This window comes from Lipophrys pholis (assembly GCF_963383615.2).
Source record: "Lipophrys pholis genome assembly, chromosome: 5".
NCBI lineage: Eukaryota > Metazoa > Chordata > Actinopteri > Blenniiformes > Blenniidae > Lipophrys > Lipophrys pholis.
The window spans coordinates 12,400,742-12,419,271 of NC_137628.1; the positions used below are offsets into that span (position 1 = coordinate 12,400,742).

Here is an 18,530-nt window from a genome sequence, read left to right on the forward strand (position 1 = left end):
TAAGCATTTTTCAACTGATGTGTTTGTAACACACTTGTATTAAAGTAGAATTATTTGTTTCTTGGATTCCATCAATGATTCCATCAATGGGTGTTAGTATATAAGTTGTGAGTGCTGATAAGAAGTAGAATTACCAGTTTTCTAATATTTCATGTGCACTGACATCAATTATAGAGCAAATATGAGACGTAGATGAGGTGTAATTAGTAAAGTTTTAAAAGTTGAATTTCTCAAAAATTTCCCAACAGATTTTTTTCACTTTTTGTGTGGAATTGAATGGGGAGACCTTATACTTCAATGCTGAAATTTCAGTTTTCTTGTTACATTTTTTTTTTTAACCCTGGACTTTGTTCGGGAGCAATGTGCTATGCCAGCACGTTTAATCAATTTACTTTGACAATGTTTCCCATATGTAAAAATCTTTTTTTTTTTGTGGGGGGGGGGGTAGTTTTTTCCATTTTTCTGACTGTTTTATCAGCCTGGAGAGTAGATCTTTTTCAAAAATCAGTGATCGATGCAGATAAAAGAACCTAAAACAAAATGTTTATTTGCAAAGAATTTTCTGAAGGCTTGTGGGAGCCGCTAGTGAGGGACTGAAGACTCACATGTGGCTGTACAGCCGCAGGTTGAAGACCCCTGCTTTAGTCGGACAATGTGACATTTTGGGATATCTTAAAAGTACTGTGTGAAATTTCATCCTGTGAAAGACTCTAGAAATTGTCATCTAAACTCACACATGTTCGGTCCTCCTGGTTATGGTCACCTGTGAAGCGACAGAGTTGTGGTTGGGCTGAAGTTGGTTTATAAATCAAATCTTGACTTCTAAACTTGGTTAGAAGTTGGTGTGACTGCATGAGTTCACTGTAAGTTCCTCAAAAACACAAACATGAGATACTCAGATGAGATGCTGCACCACAAGAATGAATGGATGTTTGCCAGTGGTGAAGACTAATAGGCTTTGTGCTTGTGGCGCGCGTGCGTGTGCACATGTGCGCGTGCGTGGGTGGTCTTCTTCTGGTATGCAAAGTATACTTGACCTCTCACGCCAGGATACCACATCTGTGTACAGCGGACTTCAGAAAATACAAGTACCCTCAGTGAAGTACACAATGAAACCCTAAAGCCTGCATAAAACACTTCAGCTTCAATGCTGAAGCTGGCTCCTGCCACCTTAGTATCATTTATTCTTTGTTTGGACTCGTGTGTACAGAATAAGATCAATGGGGTAGGATGTTTGCAGGCATCTTTAACAATTTTTCCGGGACCAGATGTATGAATCCAACATGCACACACTTACACATTCAATATATCTGTTTTCTGTTGTTTGGATTCTGCAGATTTTTCATTAGTGCTGGCTGGATTGTTGGCTGGCTGGCTGACTGGCTGGCTGGCTGGCTGGCTGGATGGATTGTTGGTTGGTTGGTTGGTTGGTTGGTTGGCTGGATTGTTGGTTGGTTGGTTGGCTGGCTTGTTTGTTGGTTAAAAAAGTAACAAAATAAACACAAACCTCAATACCTGCAAAGAATTCTCCAAATAGATATGTAATCTCTGAATAAATCAGACGGAAAGTCTTGAACAAGGGGTTAAATAATCATGCATCACTCGAACACATCGATGTTAGAAATTCCCTCTGTTGTGGATCGATCATCATACATCATGTTGCTTTCCTCCAGGTTGTTTGTGCTGAAAATACTGCTGGAGTGTTCTCCTGTGTCCAGTTGTGAGTCGGTGTAAACACAAGAAGCAGCACACACAAACATCTATGTACACTTATATTGACAGATGTACATATTCCCACAGCACTCCCTTCAAAGTCCTGCTCAGCTTGTTTTGGTAGAGAAACTGCTATTAAGTCAATCAGCTGAAAATCCGATATATCAGTTTCTAACTATTTTTATGGTCTTTTTTTAAGGTATTTCATTTATTCTCTCCAGTAAAAAGGAAATGGTATTGCTTTTTTAAAAAAATGTTTAATGACATGATGCTTTTCAAGACTATTGGTCATTTCTTGCTGGAAAAAGTCTATGAAATAACGTCTTCGTAGATGACACAGAATAAGACATAAAAAGATGTGACGCTGCATGAATAAGATGTCCTATTCATTTCGGCTGTTATAATTGTAATAAGGCCAAAAGTGTATTAAGTCAGCCAATATTAATATTAAATAATTATTAAAAAATGTGAATATTGTTGTTATCAATAATAATAATATAATTTATTGAGGATGTATTTTTTAATTTATAGCAATTAAGCATTTGCTCTTAGTCTTCAGTAATCATTTAAATATAATTAAATGTACCCTTCTCCTACCTTCAAGCTTATTTTAGCTAATTGTGGATAATACATATCTGTAATATGCCAAAGTTTAATAAAAAAAAAAATATATATAGTATCATTCTGAATAATGATTCCAGTACTGTGATTCACATTGTTGTACATACATATGCCCAATAAACACTGCTGTGTACCACCAATAGATAGAATCCGAGTTATTTGTCATGACGGAAGCATCGACGGTTAAAGGATGCTAAGAGCTTAGAGTTGTTTTGCCATTTAATGTATAAGGATGGCAATCCCAGCCATGAAAATATCCTTACAGTTCTGTACTGTGACTTGATTGATATGCAACACAATCAGTCACACATGATCTGCAAATCTATTATCGTAAGTCACCTTTGGCTCACCTCACTGGGATAAAAATGTATTTCAGGCATGATCTAAATCTGAGGCATCGCGCATGAATAACAAGCTTTTGTATAAAATGAAGAAACCCGGTCATTTCGATCTGCTTGAAAAATTGAGAATACTCTATGCCATCATGGAAACGACCTCAGACCCACCCAGCAAAAAATGGTTTAAAAGACGTTGAAAAGACACATTTGTCTTCTGTCTGAACGACATAAATACTTGGAAGAGAACTGAAAGATGAAAAGCCGACTTTTTCAAGTCGTTGAAAATACGTCTCCATTAAGGCGTCTCTTTATGGTCTTTATATGGGAGAAAAGTAAAAGGACAAATATTTTTTTCAGGTCTTTCAAAGGACGTCTCTATAAAGACGTCACTTTACGGTCTAAATACTGTACGGTAGAAAAGAGAAAAGTCTGTTTCATCCATCCATCTTCTATCCCGCTTATCCTGTTCAGGGTCGTGGGGCGCTGGAGCCGATCCCAGTACTGTATACTCTGGGCAGGAGCAGGATACACCTGGAAAGGTCGACAATTTAGGGACACCAATTACCCTCACATACATGTTTCTGGACTGAGGAAACATCAAACAAATTATATCATGATACTGTGTATTCATTATGTAGATGTGATATGATGCAAGGACAGTCATCAAGTCATGTTGTAGATTTTCAACTTTGACTATAAATGAGACAATTGACAAAAAAGTGCTGATAAAACATTTATTTATGTACATAGTTGTATTCACAAATGAGAAAGTTATCAAAGTAGTGGGTTTGACCGCGTGGACTTCAAAACGTCAAAGCTCTTAAACCAAAGCAAAAAATAGTCATAACTCAGACATTGCGCAGTCTGAATAAAACTTTACATGCTTATGACCCACTAAACATCGCACTTGATTTACATGTTTTTTTTTGTTTGGGGGGGGTGTTGTAAAATGAAACAGTCAATTTGCCCTTAAGACAAAGATCAGGGCTAAGCAGTCCATATTTACACACTAATAATTCCTGCAGCCCATAAAACGTTGCTGACATTTTATCTGCCTTGTGTAATCACACGCTAACCTTCAAAGGTCCAATCAGCCTCGTCGTTGCAGAGTGATTTGCACCTGAGTGAACGTTTCCCCCATGAATATGTCCTCGGACCCCAAATCACTCCCTGTCTGGATGATCCCTTGATTTTCTCCTGATTTACGTTTTTCAATCTGCAGGGTCATTTGTGTCTCGCTGTATGAGTCCCAGCAGCTTGATGACCATGTGCTTTAGATTTCAGGATGCACACCAAGAACATGTAATGATGTCTTCAGCCAGATCTTTACAGTTCCCTCTGTGCAAATGAAATAATCTCAGGAGGAGGTGAGACAGAGTGCAGATTGGCTTTAATGTTATGTGCACCCAGTTTTCTCCACGTTCTCCTTTTTTTTCTACTCTTCAAATACAAAAGCTGGATTTCATATTTACTTGCTTCATATATTTAAAAGCTATATATATATATATATATATATATATATATATATATATATATATATATATATACACATAGACAGACCCTGCGCCATTGCATTTATTTCTATCAAGGAAGGAGGTCTTCGCACTACTAAAATTTAAACATATTTCTACATGGTTTGGTTTGTGAAAAATGTCCGACATGTTATGATCCTGGAAGCTGTTCTCCTTTATAATGTGGGCTTCCCTACAGAAATACTTTACTCCTAGTAGTTGTTCAAGTCATAGCAGAGCCCTTTTTACACAAAGTTGTACTTTCACAAACACAATGTGCCACATGTGATATCACACATTCTGAGAAAACTAATCTAATGTTTTCCATCAGTTTTTCTATTAACACTTAGCAAACTCTTTCAAAGTGCTACTTAAACCTTCAATTCCAAATTTCTTAACATTTGTTAGAATAAATACTGAATACAGGAATGACAATATTGTGCTATATGTTGAGATAGGTTCAAAAGATCATGAAATTTCAAATACTGTTACAATGTATTGTAGTCTGTGCAAAACATAACATTAACAAGTTGGATTTTAAAACTAAATTAAAAAAAAAAAACTAACAAAACAAGCAGATTATTGCCTAATGTATACTTTTCCTGCTGTATATTTGGAAATATGTGTGCTTTTGTTCAATTGTAAACTTTAAAAATGATTTTATGATATATTTTTGAAATTAAATTATTTTGCTCAAAGCAAAGCTTGCGTGCCTTTTAAAAGAGAAATACAAGGCCAGATTGAAATTTATTTCACAAATGAATACAGTGTGTTTAATTAGCATGTTTATACTGGGGAAAAATGCCCGTCATCTGTTTTATGCCCACACACTAAAAAGTCCCTGAAAACCAATTTCATCTGAATCATGGGTCACATTACCTTGGACTACAAATCCATTACCGTTTGTGCTGTGTCTGATTGATTAAATAATGTGTTACATAAGTGAAGGTCCATTTAATTATATTTAGAAAAGTGTCTGTGTGGATCATTGAGAAAATTCACGACTGTGTTTGAATGACGTCAGAGCTGCTTCGCGGAGAACTCCCACTCTGGACGTAGGAGGTTCAGAGTTGGAACTTTGCACATGAACCCACCATCAGCAATGTGCATCAGCCCACTCGCTGCCTCTGCTTCGTACTTCCTGTTGACAAATTTTTGCTGCAACGTGACTGGCTGCTGCGTGTTTTGAGGGACAGATCCGATTGGCGGAGGTGGAGCAGGCGTCACTGATGTCGGAGCAGCTGTCAGACAAGTCCTCGTCTCCGGCGCTGCCTGATGACCTGAGTCTGGATGAACACAGCAGCTACCAGCTGCTGGTGAGAGACAGCCAGGTATACACACACACACACACACACACACACACACACACACACACACACACACACACACACACACACACACACACACACACACACACGCTCATCCGCACTGTGCTCTCTTGTATCACACCCACTCAGCTTGTGCTGATGATGCAGAGGCCATGTGACAAAATGAGGAGTTACACACACAAACACACACTTTGAGAAATTATTTCCATCTGTTGTCTTTCCGTTAAATGGTGTCATGATCATATATGATGAGGAAATAACATGACACACACACAAACGCAGGCACACGTTGGCATCAGTTTGCAGCCTGACTGTTGGATGGTTAAGGTCATAAATATGACCATGACTTTTAGACATATTGCCCAGCTGCTATCATTCCTACTGCTGGATCTGTCTGTGTACAATCAAAAATAACTGTACTGGAGTAACTTGAACCTGTCCTGCAACTTTTCAGCCAGATTTCTCCTTTCAAATGGTCAACTAGATAAGAGATGTGACAGTTAATAATCAGAGACTCGCCACTTGTCATCATCTCAAAATCTTGTAGAAACACGTGAGAATTAACCAGAACGAACGTTAAGCCAATCAATGAACTAGGGGCAATTTAAATGGCGCCCCAGGTCTCAGACATCAAAAAACGCTGATTGGTTTAATTCTATCTCAATCACTACGGTGTAAATCAGTTATCAGTAAAGTATTGTGATGTGTCTGAAGGTCAGGTTACACATTTGATTATTAAGTTTGCACGACTACTCAATGGTTTCAAGTGAAAACGGAAAACTTTCGCTGAGGTTTGGTTGTCCATTTACACGACAATGATGCTTGGAGATACTGAAAACGCTCCATCTCCATTTCCATGGAAACAGGGGAAAATGCTGGTTTTCTGAAAAGCTGTTACTGCACATGCGCACCACAGAAGTAGCCATTTTTAATGTGTATAGCTTATTTTACTGCACACGTGTGTGTGGTTTCATCACAAAAACAACCAACAGCACAAACTCGTGGCCTGGCATGCAAACTCCATCGTTCTCAGTGTTTCTGCAATTTCCATGTAAACAGACATCATTTTCAAAATGTTGATGTGTAAACACAAAACCTTTCCAAAAACGAAAAAACTGTGCATTTTCACTTGAAACACTGGCGTGACAATGGGGCCTAAGTTAGTTTATGGGCTAAAATAGGAAGCCAGTGAATTGACATGTGAAGCAAGAAAATGATCAAGCACATGCAGTATGATAGATTGAATTCACTAAGTTCAATAAGAGGTGAGCTGTGACAGCTACAGGAGATCTTTCTGCTCTGCGAGATCGAAGTTGGCCCAGGAAAACAAAACAGCGTGCTGATTACAGGGTCATGGACCAAGACTCAGTGATTCATGTGGAGGCAAAGGGCAGTCTCTGATTAAATCCAATAGATGAGAGCTGATGCAGAGGTTATGCAGGTTCCTTTAAATCTGTGAGAATACATCTAATCATGCATTCCATTTTTTTTCTTTGAGGATAAAGCAGGAACCGGTTTGCGTACACAAGAATAGGCAGGATTTGGCTAATTGGTGTAAATCGCACAAATGTTGCATGTTGTGTCTGTCTGAAGAACTAGACTGTGTAAATCTAAAATTCAACATTTAGTTTTTTGTGCATTTTTACGAATGTTTAAGACAGCCATAGTCGCCTCACGCTTAGACATGAACCCTATTTCCGTATACATTTTCTTTTTACACTGATTCACTTCACGCACAAACAAGTGTATGTACAGAAAGTTCACTATGTTAAAGCTCCTGTGCAACATATCCTATCAGCTAATGCATATTTGAACTTCATTAAATATGGGCATGCATTAAAAAGATTAAACCTGATAGACCGAAGGTAATTCAAGCGCACACGCACGCACGCACGCACGCACGCACGCACGCACGCACACATGTACAGGTGAAATGTCTTTGGGGGTTTAGGGAGTCACAGATCATGTCATCACATCCCTTCCGTCTTGCTAATCAATGTTAATTACTATTTACATGCTTTAGTTTCTGATTAAAGCACCTGCCTCCAACTGGGTGCTTGACAGGGGCATGCTGGTGTGTGTGTGTGTATGTGTGTGTGTGTGTGTGTGTGTGTGTGTGTGTGTGTGTGTGTGTGTGTGTGTGTGTGTGTGTGTGTGTGTGTGTGTGTGTGTGTGTGTGTGTGTGTGTGTGTGTGTGTGTGTGTGTGTGTGTGTGTGTGTGTGTGAGAAAGCATGTTTCTCATGTCTCCGTCTTCCCTTGAACACGGTGCTCTGGGCTCTGGGCGGTTCCACCTGGCCTGTTTCATCGCCACAATGCTAACGACCAGTTCATTTGATCCTGTTTACAACCAGCAGCGGCAGCCGGGCAATTTGAAGCTTTGAAGCCTGCCGTTAATTTTTTTTATTTACCTCGTCCAATTTTAATCAGAACTGTATAGACGGATGAAGGAAGCGGCATGAATGCGGCGCCTTTTGAAATTGGAAACAAAATGTGCTCAGATTTCCATTATGACAAGGGGATCTGAAAGACTTGAGTTTGATATCGCTCTCGTGCCGCCAAACATCGGTGCATGTGAATATCACGCTCATTGTCCCCGCATCTCTTGTGCCTCTGCTCCTCACTCCTTCCTCTCTACTGCGCTTCATTCTTTCAGAGGGGCAGCAGTGACTCCCGCAGCTCGGAGGAGATGCCCACCCGCGGGGGCTACAGGGGGCTTCGTCCCTCCAGCTCGGGAAGCGAGGAGGGCGTCCAGGAGCTGTTGGAGGTTGGAATCCATCCACCGTCACTGGAGCAGCAAAGCCCTGCACACTGCAGAGGTACAGGAATCAATGTGATCATAATCACTTCAAAGAGTCTCTGTTCAGCTGAAGACCCTGTACCGTACTTTAACAGCTCGGACACTCGATAGGAATCTCCGCTTGATTAAAACAACATAGGAGGTCATTGTATCCCAAAGAACTTGTATATGGTGAGCCCTGTTCATTGCAACAAAATATCTGGCATTTGGACTGTTAACTGCCAAATAGTGAAGCGTGGAGTGGTTTTTATTTTGAAGGGACTTATTCCTCATTTACGCAGCATTTTCAAGTGAAAATGGAAATCTTTTCCAACTCGATCCCCCTGTAAACGGGGGAAAATGCAACTCTGTGGTAAACGCTAGAACCTTGGGAATACAAATGTGCACCACAGCGGTAGTATATATAATGTGTAGTTCATCAAGTAGCCAAACAATAATAATGACAATGTTTTCCTCCAGAGGAACTAACAAATTAAGTCTCAGACCAACTTTGCCCAACGCAACCAGCAGAAATGTAGAGGCTGGTGTCTCAGAATCCAATCATAAAAAAAAACTGACCTTTACATTTGTTTTCACTGTATGTAGCGGTAAATTAGTCCCACTAAAGTTTAGTTTTTTTTTTTTTTATCTCCATCGCTCCTATATTTTTGCTTCAATTCGAGATATTCATATCAGGCATAATACTCTCTCTCAAAGTTGTGATTCATCGCCTTCCTTGTTCATCCTTGTCATTGCCCTTTGTGACGGCCGCCGATATTTAACCAGTGCGATTTCATTAAGCCGTCTTTGACATGACATTGATAGCATCAATTAAAATAAGATCCTTTATGTCAACGTCTCTGGAGTCGGCGGCGCACACGCCAGGACGTATCTGGAATTCCACACAGCTAATTGAGTTCCACTGCGATTACAGGCGTGATGGATGAGGCCAGGCATCAAGCAGACACTGAGATGTTAATGAGGGACACGCTATGGTACGCTAACGACTCACCGCCCCTCTTGTAACGTGGCCCTCATCACAAGGGCAGATGGAGCCATGGAAGGCAATCCAAGGGGGCTTGCTGAAGAGCTCACTCTATCACACTAAAAACATACCTTTGACACGTTTCAGACATCAGATGACGTTTTTTTATGAATACAGAAGAACACCACTGGCACATGTCAAAGGTATGTTTTGAAAACTTACTGCCCGAACAGAAGAAAGCAAAACAATAGTTATTAACAACCTGATAGCATAATGAACTTAAAGGAACTACTACTACCTGTTGTGGAGGAATAGCTCTCACTGACTTTGAGGCACATTCAAAAGATCTTTTGTACAATTATAATCTTTCATGTACTATCTATAAAACTCACTTGATGTTTCTAAAATCTGGGCCAAAATGTTCTTTTTCCGACAGCCTGACTAAACACTTGAAATGACAGTCAAAGTAGCGGTGTTCCACCTCCCATGGCCTTCAGAGTGGCTGTGCCTCAGTTGGCAGAGCAAGTTGTCGTCACATCCTACTGCTGGAAGTTTGATCCCCCATCTCGCCTTCTCCATATGTCAAAGAGTCTTTGGGCAAGACGTGGAACCCCAAGTTTCCCTCAATGGTGTGCAAGACACCGTGTGTGGCAGCTGTCGTCATGATCGATGACAGATCAGTTTGGACTGTTCAAGCAGTGAAATGTGCTGCGTATATAAAGTCCAGTTACCATTGATCTCCAGCTTTGTTTATTTTAAATCTTGGCATCAAGACCTGCGGCCTCATTCATAAAGGTTGCTTACGCACAAAACGGGTCCTCAAAGATGCGTACGCCACTTCCCATGCAGTGATCTAAAAAAAATCTACTTTGCGGGAGAATGTGCGTACCGGTACGCCAACTTTGAACCTTGCGCATGCACCTTTTGGAGACGGGGAATCTGGCAGCACTGATTGTGAGGTGGTGAATTGAAGCCAGATTTTTCTTATACATGTTGATGCTTAGAGTGAGTCTGTTGTTTGCAAAGGTACCTAGAACAGCGTGAGGTTCTCTGATGACCGGACGCAATATTTGTGGGTGATTTGGGACACCAAATACCAAAATGGGAAAAGCGCGAAGTAAAGTTGATCCAAGGGATCTATGTGGTTAGTTTATTACCTATATCTTAATAAATCTTTTACTTTAATGATCCTTCTTTTTTATGCAGTTTTGAATTTCAACTATTAATCGCTTTGCTTCAGTGAATTTCTTTCTTTTATTTCTTTGTAAAGCACTGTGAATTGCTTGCCTTGCATAGACCCAGGAGAAGATGGACTGGGAATCCTGACACTCTGGAGTCCACCGGGGTCTTGATATTAACAGACTGTATTGTACTAAACATCGTCTCCGCTCTGCTTCAGATGGACAGAGGGGGGAAAACCCCAGCAGTGGCGGAGGTGGATCCTCACCCGTGTTCCACCTACCGGCGGACTTTTTCCACCCGGCAGCCGCGGCTCATCCAGAGAGTCCCAGGAACGGCATCAGCCCAAGAGACGCGAGGGGGCCTTCTCGGTTGGCGTCCCCAGCCTCCTGGGCCTCCCTCCGCTCACCTGGAGCCAACAGCAGGCCCCTGAGCTCCCAGGTAGAGCGGCCCTGACAGGTGTATTCACACTGTGTGCGTGCGTGCGTGCGTGCGTGCGTGCGTGCGTGCGTGCGTGCGTGCGTGCGTGCGTGCGTGCGTGCGTGCGTGCGTGCGTGCGTGCGTGCGTGGTTGGGAAGACAGACAAATGCTGCATTAGCATCTGTTTCTCTGCGCAACTTGTCCGGGACACGATGGAACAGTGCACACGTCATTCTGAGTGACTGTTGAGTGAGCCACGGTCAACACATTTCATAGAGTCAACACTGAATAAACGTGTGAACTGGAATCCTGTTTCTTCAATAACTGACATAAAAATGATGAATATATTTGAAGTGTTCTTCTTAGCGTTACTGAGTTGCAGCATCCTTTTTGGCACTCAAGCCTTCACTTTAATTAGAAATCAACACTTGCCATGGGACATGATGTGAAAACCTCTCGAGCGGTAAACGTAAGATCCACGAGACATTCAGCAGCCTCCACTGGCATCCTCCTGCAGTGTGAAATTCCAGAGAAGTTATTTAGTCATAATTAAACCGAGGATCTCATCCACATTTGAATCTAACACCTCCTGTTGGCTCCTGCATGAAACAAACAAGAATGGAAAGATCTTTATTTTAGTCCTTGTTCTTTTGTCACCATGGAGACCGAATCTCCTTGTTTCTCCTCTACCTGTTTGGATGTTTAGTTCGTACCCGAGTGCCTCTGTGATCCTCCGCTGCTACGGTAATGCTCTGCGGCACCCGGCTAATTAGCCCGGCCAGCCCTGAGCCTGAAAGCAAGTCTGTGCACACTCTCAGGTTGTTGTTTTTTTTCATTCTATTTCCTCTATCTCACGGCGTCTTTCTTGGATGGTCTTTGCCTCCACGCCTCCCCTCTTGCTCCTTCCTCCTTTGATTTTTTGTCTTTTTATTCCTCTTTTTTTATGATCTTTTATCCCCCAATTCTTGTTCTGGTGTGCTAAGAAGGTGCCAGCAGCGGTGCCAGGATTAGAAACAATGACGAATACACTCTCTTGCGCGTGCAGCAGCTTTCTCAATCATTAGGCAGGTATAAATAACATGTGCAAGTTCTGCCACCGCACTGAAACTTCAGAAATCTGTAATGTAATTATCCAAAATACAACAAAAATAATTTTTAGATTTCTGCTCCACATTTCAGACCAAATATTTTAACTGAGCAAACGCATGATGTGGAACTTCCACACACTAAAAAGAATGTCTACTGTAAGATGGCAAAAATACACACAAATAAACACACCAAACTTTTAGATTGTTTGGATTGAAGATTGTGGTGATTGTGTTGTGTTTGAGAGCGACATCGTAGAAATCTTGCAGCAACACGAAAAAAGCAAAAACTCTATACACTTTATGTAATAACACATTATGGACACAGAGGGCAGTGTTGAGTTGCTTGAACGCTACGCTGCAGGTCTTTCTCCCAAAACATCTCTAAAGACACCAAAGTAAACCAGAATGCTGAATAAATAACATTTGAAAGTGCACAGTTCACATGTCTACTCAAAACCGATAAAATATACAGACAATAAAATAAAACAAATGCAGTAAAAAACTATTTAAAAGGGATAAAAACATGGGTAATACAAATGAAATTGAAAAGATGAGGGAAAACCATATAGATTATAAAGTCAACAGCTCACATGGTATCAAAGGCCAAGAGAACGGGTGGATATTAAGGCACGTTTAAAGGCAGACAAGTCTGATGTTTAGGTAAAATTAAGAGAAGATTGTCTGTTGTGGTTTAGCAAGACAATTTCATAATGAAATAGTTTTGGAGTGGCGCTGTCAGCAGCTGCACTTAACCATGATAATCTATTTGTAGCTTTCAAACAAGGTCAACAGTATTTTTAATTAAATGGATGATCACAGTTGAGTGAGTGATATGATGAGCCAGTCTAGGATGAGCAGGAAGAGATTACGATTATGTGCACATTTAACTTTTTGCTCTGGCAGAGAAGCATAGGCAAGCATCCGGATGAAGCAGTTTTTGATCAGCACAATGACACAGCTGGTCTGTAACATCATATGGTACATTTTGTTAGCATGTTACTGATGGTTAGATATAACCACATTACTTGAATTGTGTTCATTTTGTCATTCTGAATACATACAAGTTTTTTACCTGTCGTTAAAAAAGAGACTATACATATAACCACATTGGTTGATTCTGCATTGTAAGAAAAGTAAGTCGAGGTTTTGTTTGTTCTTTTTTACTGTTTAATACAACCCATTATTAGTTACAGGGCACACCACCTGCCACAGATTCCTCTTTTGTAATGCTAAAACAGACAAGCCTCAAAACACCACCTTGTGGTACAAACTGGTACCCCAACCTGTGAAAGTTTTTATTTTCCGGGCCTTGAGTGAGGTGGTGTTTCAACCCAAATGTTTTGCTGCAAAAACCAAAATGTTTTGTGAATAAAACCTCATTGTTCTTCCCTTTGCACAGCACCCGTCCCACAGCGACTGCTCTCTGGCCACAGGCAGTTCGGAGGGCAGCCTGCAGACCACACTGGAGGAAGGGCTCAGCTTCAGCGTCTCACCACCTCCAGTTCTGCAACATCCCGTGCCTCTCCTGTGTCCCCTCCCGTCACACTCCCAGGACTCGACCACAGGAGACCAGCGAGACTCTTTACTCAAGAGACGCAGCAAAACACTCACCCTCCAAGCTACTCGGAGGCACCAGAGGAGCCAGAGCAGCAGCGGGGGCGGCAGCACCAGCCCCGGATGCCCCCGACAGGACTCCATTGACCCTTCAGACGAGGACGTGGGCACGGGGACGAGCAGGGACGGCTGCCGTCAAGCTTTCAACAGCGAACACTTGTCAGACACTGTGAACAGCCTCTCTCTGACGTCGCTGCTCACCCCAGGCTCTCCGGCTCCTCCACTGGCCAAGAAATGCAACAGCACAGGTTCTCTGGACCAATCCAATCTCTCCTCCCGCAGTAAAGATGGCCGACAGTTTTATGGCATAGATGCTCACGGTTTCTTGTCCAACCCGTGGACAGAAGGAAGGGCAAGTGGAGTGGAAGACAGTGATATCACAGGTTTTGGCATGAAAAATAGCAGTCAGCCAACAGACACGGCCTCCAGAAAAAAAAGATGAAACACTTGATGCCTCTGAGTGGTGAAACTCCTGAACCGTTGACATTTGTGGACCTTGGAGAGAACAGGGAGAGACTTGTCACACGTGTCACATGGACCCGATTCTGAAATTCTGACGATTTTTCGAATCGTCTGTTCTCTCTGTCCTCCTCTGTTTTGGCTGCTCGGGGTCCGTCATTTCTCAAAAGATCACAGTTGCTTCTGAGTTTTGACGTCCTGTTTTTCCTCGGAGGGGGGGGGGGGGGGGGGGGGGGGGGTGACATTGACAGGTCTTATCGGTAAAGACAAGGGGCTTAGCCTTTTAGGACAACCAGGATCTGGCCTTGATAGATGTGGCAGTCCTGAGCTTTCCCATTTGAGCCATCTTGACAGAATACTCAGATAGCCATGAGAGACATGAGTGTTACAAACTACATTGACTGAAGAACCCTGATGTGCCCGGAGCTTTTGAGCAAAAATAATATGGCCAGTATTAAACAGAACGCAAACTCTGAAGCTTCTTTTGAAGAGGAACTAAACTTTGTACAGTTGGATTATTTTGTTTGGTTTTGTAATATCCATCAGTAACAGTAGCACCAACCTTTTTTCTCTCTCTCTCTCGGGAGAGAATCTGTTGTAATGGAATTGAAAGGTTTTCTGTATTTTTTTTTCTTCTTTTTTTCCAACTTCAACATATTGAAGTTGTGTGAATGTAGACGCGTCTGTCTCCATTTGTCAGAAAGGAGAACGAGACCAGCGAGAAGCCGGGCGAAGTGTGAAAAGTGACAAAAGGCTTCTTTGAGCAGAAGAAGGGAGATGTGAATGCTGCTCAGAATGCTCGTGGGTAATTAGTGAAAGCGAGTGGCCACTTTCACCGTGGACTCTTTTTGCTTTCTGCAGACTCATGAAAGGGCTAAAACGTATTGAGTGTAGACCTGGGCCAAATAATAGTGACAAGTAATCTATTTTAGTAAGTATTTTAAGAGTGTATGTACCTTAGAGGACTTCACTAATGCTAAAAACTTAACCCATTTGGAAGCCACTAATTGACTCCAGGTTTCCTCACCGAAAACTGTGAGACTTTTCTTAGTTCCTGCACCTTCTAGTTGCATGTTAGATTTGTTATAGTGTTCCCCGTATGTCATACCTTCTGGTGAATTAGTATGATCATATGAAAGGAGGTTTTACCAAAGTCTCTACAGTCACCTTCTTTACGACACCATTATTTAACACAACTCACAAATGAAAGTACTTAAAAAAAAAAATAGATTTAGTGGAGCTTTTTTTGCTGCTGCCAAGTGACTCAATAACGTCACCGTTCACCTCTTAACTTCAGTCCAGTGAACATCCGTTGACAAGCTAGCTGCTTAGCAAACATTCAGTCTTTCCAACAAAAAAAATAAATTGTACATCTTGTACAATTCTACAAAGCATAATCATACTGAATGGCAATTCATGCGACAGGTACCAGTTGTTCAATTTTAATTCAGAAATCTTTCATATTTACTTGACGACTTGAAAACGACGGCCATAGGTAGAAAAGTTGAAAACAACATAGTTAGCAATCCAGGTCACGAGTTTCTAATGAACCCACTCGCAAGCCTGTGAAGAACAATACACTTGAACACATTGGCAGACAACAAAGTTAGATTGTTATTCCAGGTGACTCTCAACTGTAAAACCACCCAGGAGGCCAATGTTGGTGTCATTGATGTGTATTTACTACGGCTGTGGTGCACATGCACAGCAGCACGTGTTTCATAAAACTTGTGTTATCCCCCTTTCACACAGAGACGGACCATTTGTGGAAAGTTCACATTGAGAGGAATTTTCAAAAATGTGCAGTTTCAGTGGCCCCAAACATTGTTTTTTTTTTTTTTTAAATGGGCATCCACAAAGCAACGTTTCCTGTTTTCACTTGAAGACCTTCGTCAATGGTAGTGAGCGAGGAGAGGCTAACGGAGAAAGACAATACAGCTTAAAGGATTCATTCTCAAGAAGTGGAAAGAATAAAATTAAACAATGTTTAATTCTTGGTAAAAGCATTCAAGTATAGTTATAACATTTTTGAGGTTGTCTGAAGTTGAAAATGAGTTTTTCCGATGCCTAATTGGGTAGCATTGGTGCCTCAGTCTAATATAAAAAAACAAAACAATTGTCACAATAATCAATGCAAAAGCTAAGATGGCAAAAATATTTTTGTGCTTGAAAATGTTGCCTTTACAAAAGTGGATATTCAGTATACTCATGGCCTGTACAAGAGCAATTAGGTTTCTAGTTTACAAAAATTGGGTTAGGGTTTCTTATCTGTCAACATGGGAGTACTCTGAATTGTCTCATCATAATAAGTCCGTCCAGTTAAAGCAGTACCACAAATATTTAATACTGGGTACTTTTGTCCAGCTGTGATATACTGTTGAATCCGAGAAAATACTTTCAGGGGAAATTTACGTGAACCCATTCAATGAACTGTAGTACCTTTGAATTGACTCTGCTTCTGTACTGGAATTATCAGCCTACTGGCGTCCGTTAAACTTTGTATTCAATGTGTTAAAGGTAGGTGTCCAGGTACACTTTTACAAAACATTGTTGCTAGCGTGTCAACAAACTGAATCCTGTCTGAGTCGCTGACCGTCATGAGAGCGCCACAAGCAAAGTTGAAGATTGCTCAGATTTCTTTGACGAGCAGACTGGTAAATTTCAATTCGGTTGAAATGTTTTGAAAATACAGCGTATTACTAAGTTATACCTTTAGTACAACTTACCACTAATATTATTGCTTTTATAAAGAAAAAAAATTATTAACACTCAAAGTTGCATGACTCCGTCAACTCCACGATTCTACAACTCGTAGTTTGAGTTATGCAGAAGTCGTTCCTCATTGGCATGAGCTTGAAACTAGATGAAGCTGGTAAGTTAGCGTATTTGATTTTGAATAGTTTCCTATAGTGCAAGTTTAAGATCACTTTTACTGATTTAGTGAGGTAGAGTACAAAGCGATAATCCATCTGACTCGTACCCAGTGGTTATTAATCTTCAGGGTTGGAGGGTCAGGGTTGGAGGATCAGGGTTGGAGGGTCAGGGTTGACCCTAACCCCAAAACCGAAGCCCTCATATTAGCAGCAGACCTCTGTAATGTGTGATTTACTGTAACATTACGGGAAAGCCAACCTGGTGGTCTGCTTCAGATTCTAGATAGTGTTGTCAATGTCCAATCTAATCTTGAGGACCTCAAAACAGACTTCAACCCCCCCCCCTCCAACCACACATTAGGGAACCACTTGTGTGTAGTATGACTTTTGGTATCTGAAGCAAGCATGACAACTATAGTCTTTACGTCACGAACTGATTGACGGATGAGTCCTTGGTTTGCTGCCCTGACTGGTGCATCATGGGGGTTACTTTGCAGCCATCCCAGGAAATCCAAACTTATAGTCCATGTTTTTATTTGCTGCTTTAACCCTCAATCAACTATTTGCCTCAGGTCTGCTTGAGTGTAGCAAGATTATTATAATTTAAAAAAAAAAATTTAATTGCCAATTTGATGGCTAGCAGTGTGGTCCAAATCAACGTAGTTGGTAACTTTGAGCAGTTGTTTGTCATCTTGTCAAATCGTGACGACCCATCATCGGAAATCGCTGTCTCGCAGTATTTGAAATCCCATCCAGGTAGACCTCAGGTGGATCTATAGGCACACACACACACACACACACACACTGAAGCACATCCATAAACGTGAACACACTCACATATCATATAAAGATGTCAATGTCGAAACACTGCAGGGTGTTTTTGTAGTCGTTTGAGTGGAGCCAGAAGAAACCTCTGTGTTTTTCTCCACTTTGTCTTCATTCCCCTCGTTAGCCTCCTCCTATTGTATTATCTCCGTTCCGCAGGGAAGCGGGAGTATGAAGAGACTATTGACTACCCACCTCTATTCGAGATATGCAATATGCTCCAGTAGATGTACAGTTAGATGTATGAGACTCGTATAGATAGGCAATATGGTGAGAGAAGATTATATTTATGAATTCATGTATTAGAATAAAATGTCACAGAGATTCAAAGGTCACTGAAAGGATGATGATGTATTCATGTATTCCAGAGTGTGTTTTCTCTTCTTTTTATTTTCCCCTCTCTCCATCCCGAAGCCTACCCCCCCCCTTCCCCCCCGTTCTTTTGGCCAAACATGCATGTGAGTTTTTCTTTTCCTGTTTTCTGAAATGTCATTCTGGTGTCATATAAAAGTGAGATAGCTTTTCAACAAGCACCGACTCCTGAAGTCGTTCTTTCAAGAAATACAGATACAGATTTCTCCTTCCAAGGTTCTCTCAGAGTTGAGTGGAACCCAGCTTTATCCACAGAAACAATATTTACTTCATCAAGCTCGTCACCATGGCGGCACGACTGAAAAATACCTCCAAAAACTTCTAGCAACACATCCATCTTCTCTATTTTTTAAATAAGATGAATGAATTATTTACCCTGAGGGTTGAACTTGATTCTTTTTTTTCAAAATGAAAACACCTTTTTGTC

The 18,530-nt window shown here is 41.2% G+C and overlaps 1 protein-coding gene across 1 annotated transcript in view; it reads left to right on the forward strand.

Moving 5' to 3' along the window:
* The window catches only part of LOC308110400 (voltage-dependent T-type calcium channel subunit alpha-1I-like), a gene marked incomplete at its 3' end in the record, with an annotated part of 220,532 nt that extends 206,516 nt beyond the window's left edge, over positions 1-14,016 (forward strand). The window contains exons 34-37 of the mRNA XM_080464661.1: positions 5,380-5,514; positions 8,166-8,328; positions 10,673-10,893; positions 13,360-14,016. Of these exons, the coding sequence (XP_080320787.1) occupies positions 5,380-5,514; positions 8,166-8,328; positions 10,673-10,893; positions 13,360-14,016 (1,176 nt within the window). The remainder of the gene's footprint in view (positions 1-5,379; positions 5,515-8,165; positions 8,329-10,672; positions 10,894-13,359) is intronic.
* Positions 14,017-18,530: the final 4,514 nt, after the last annotated feature.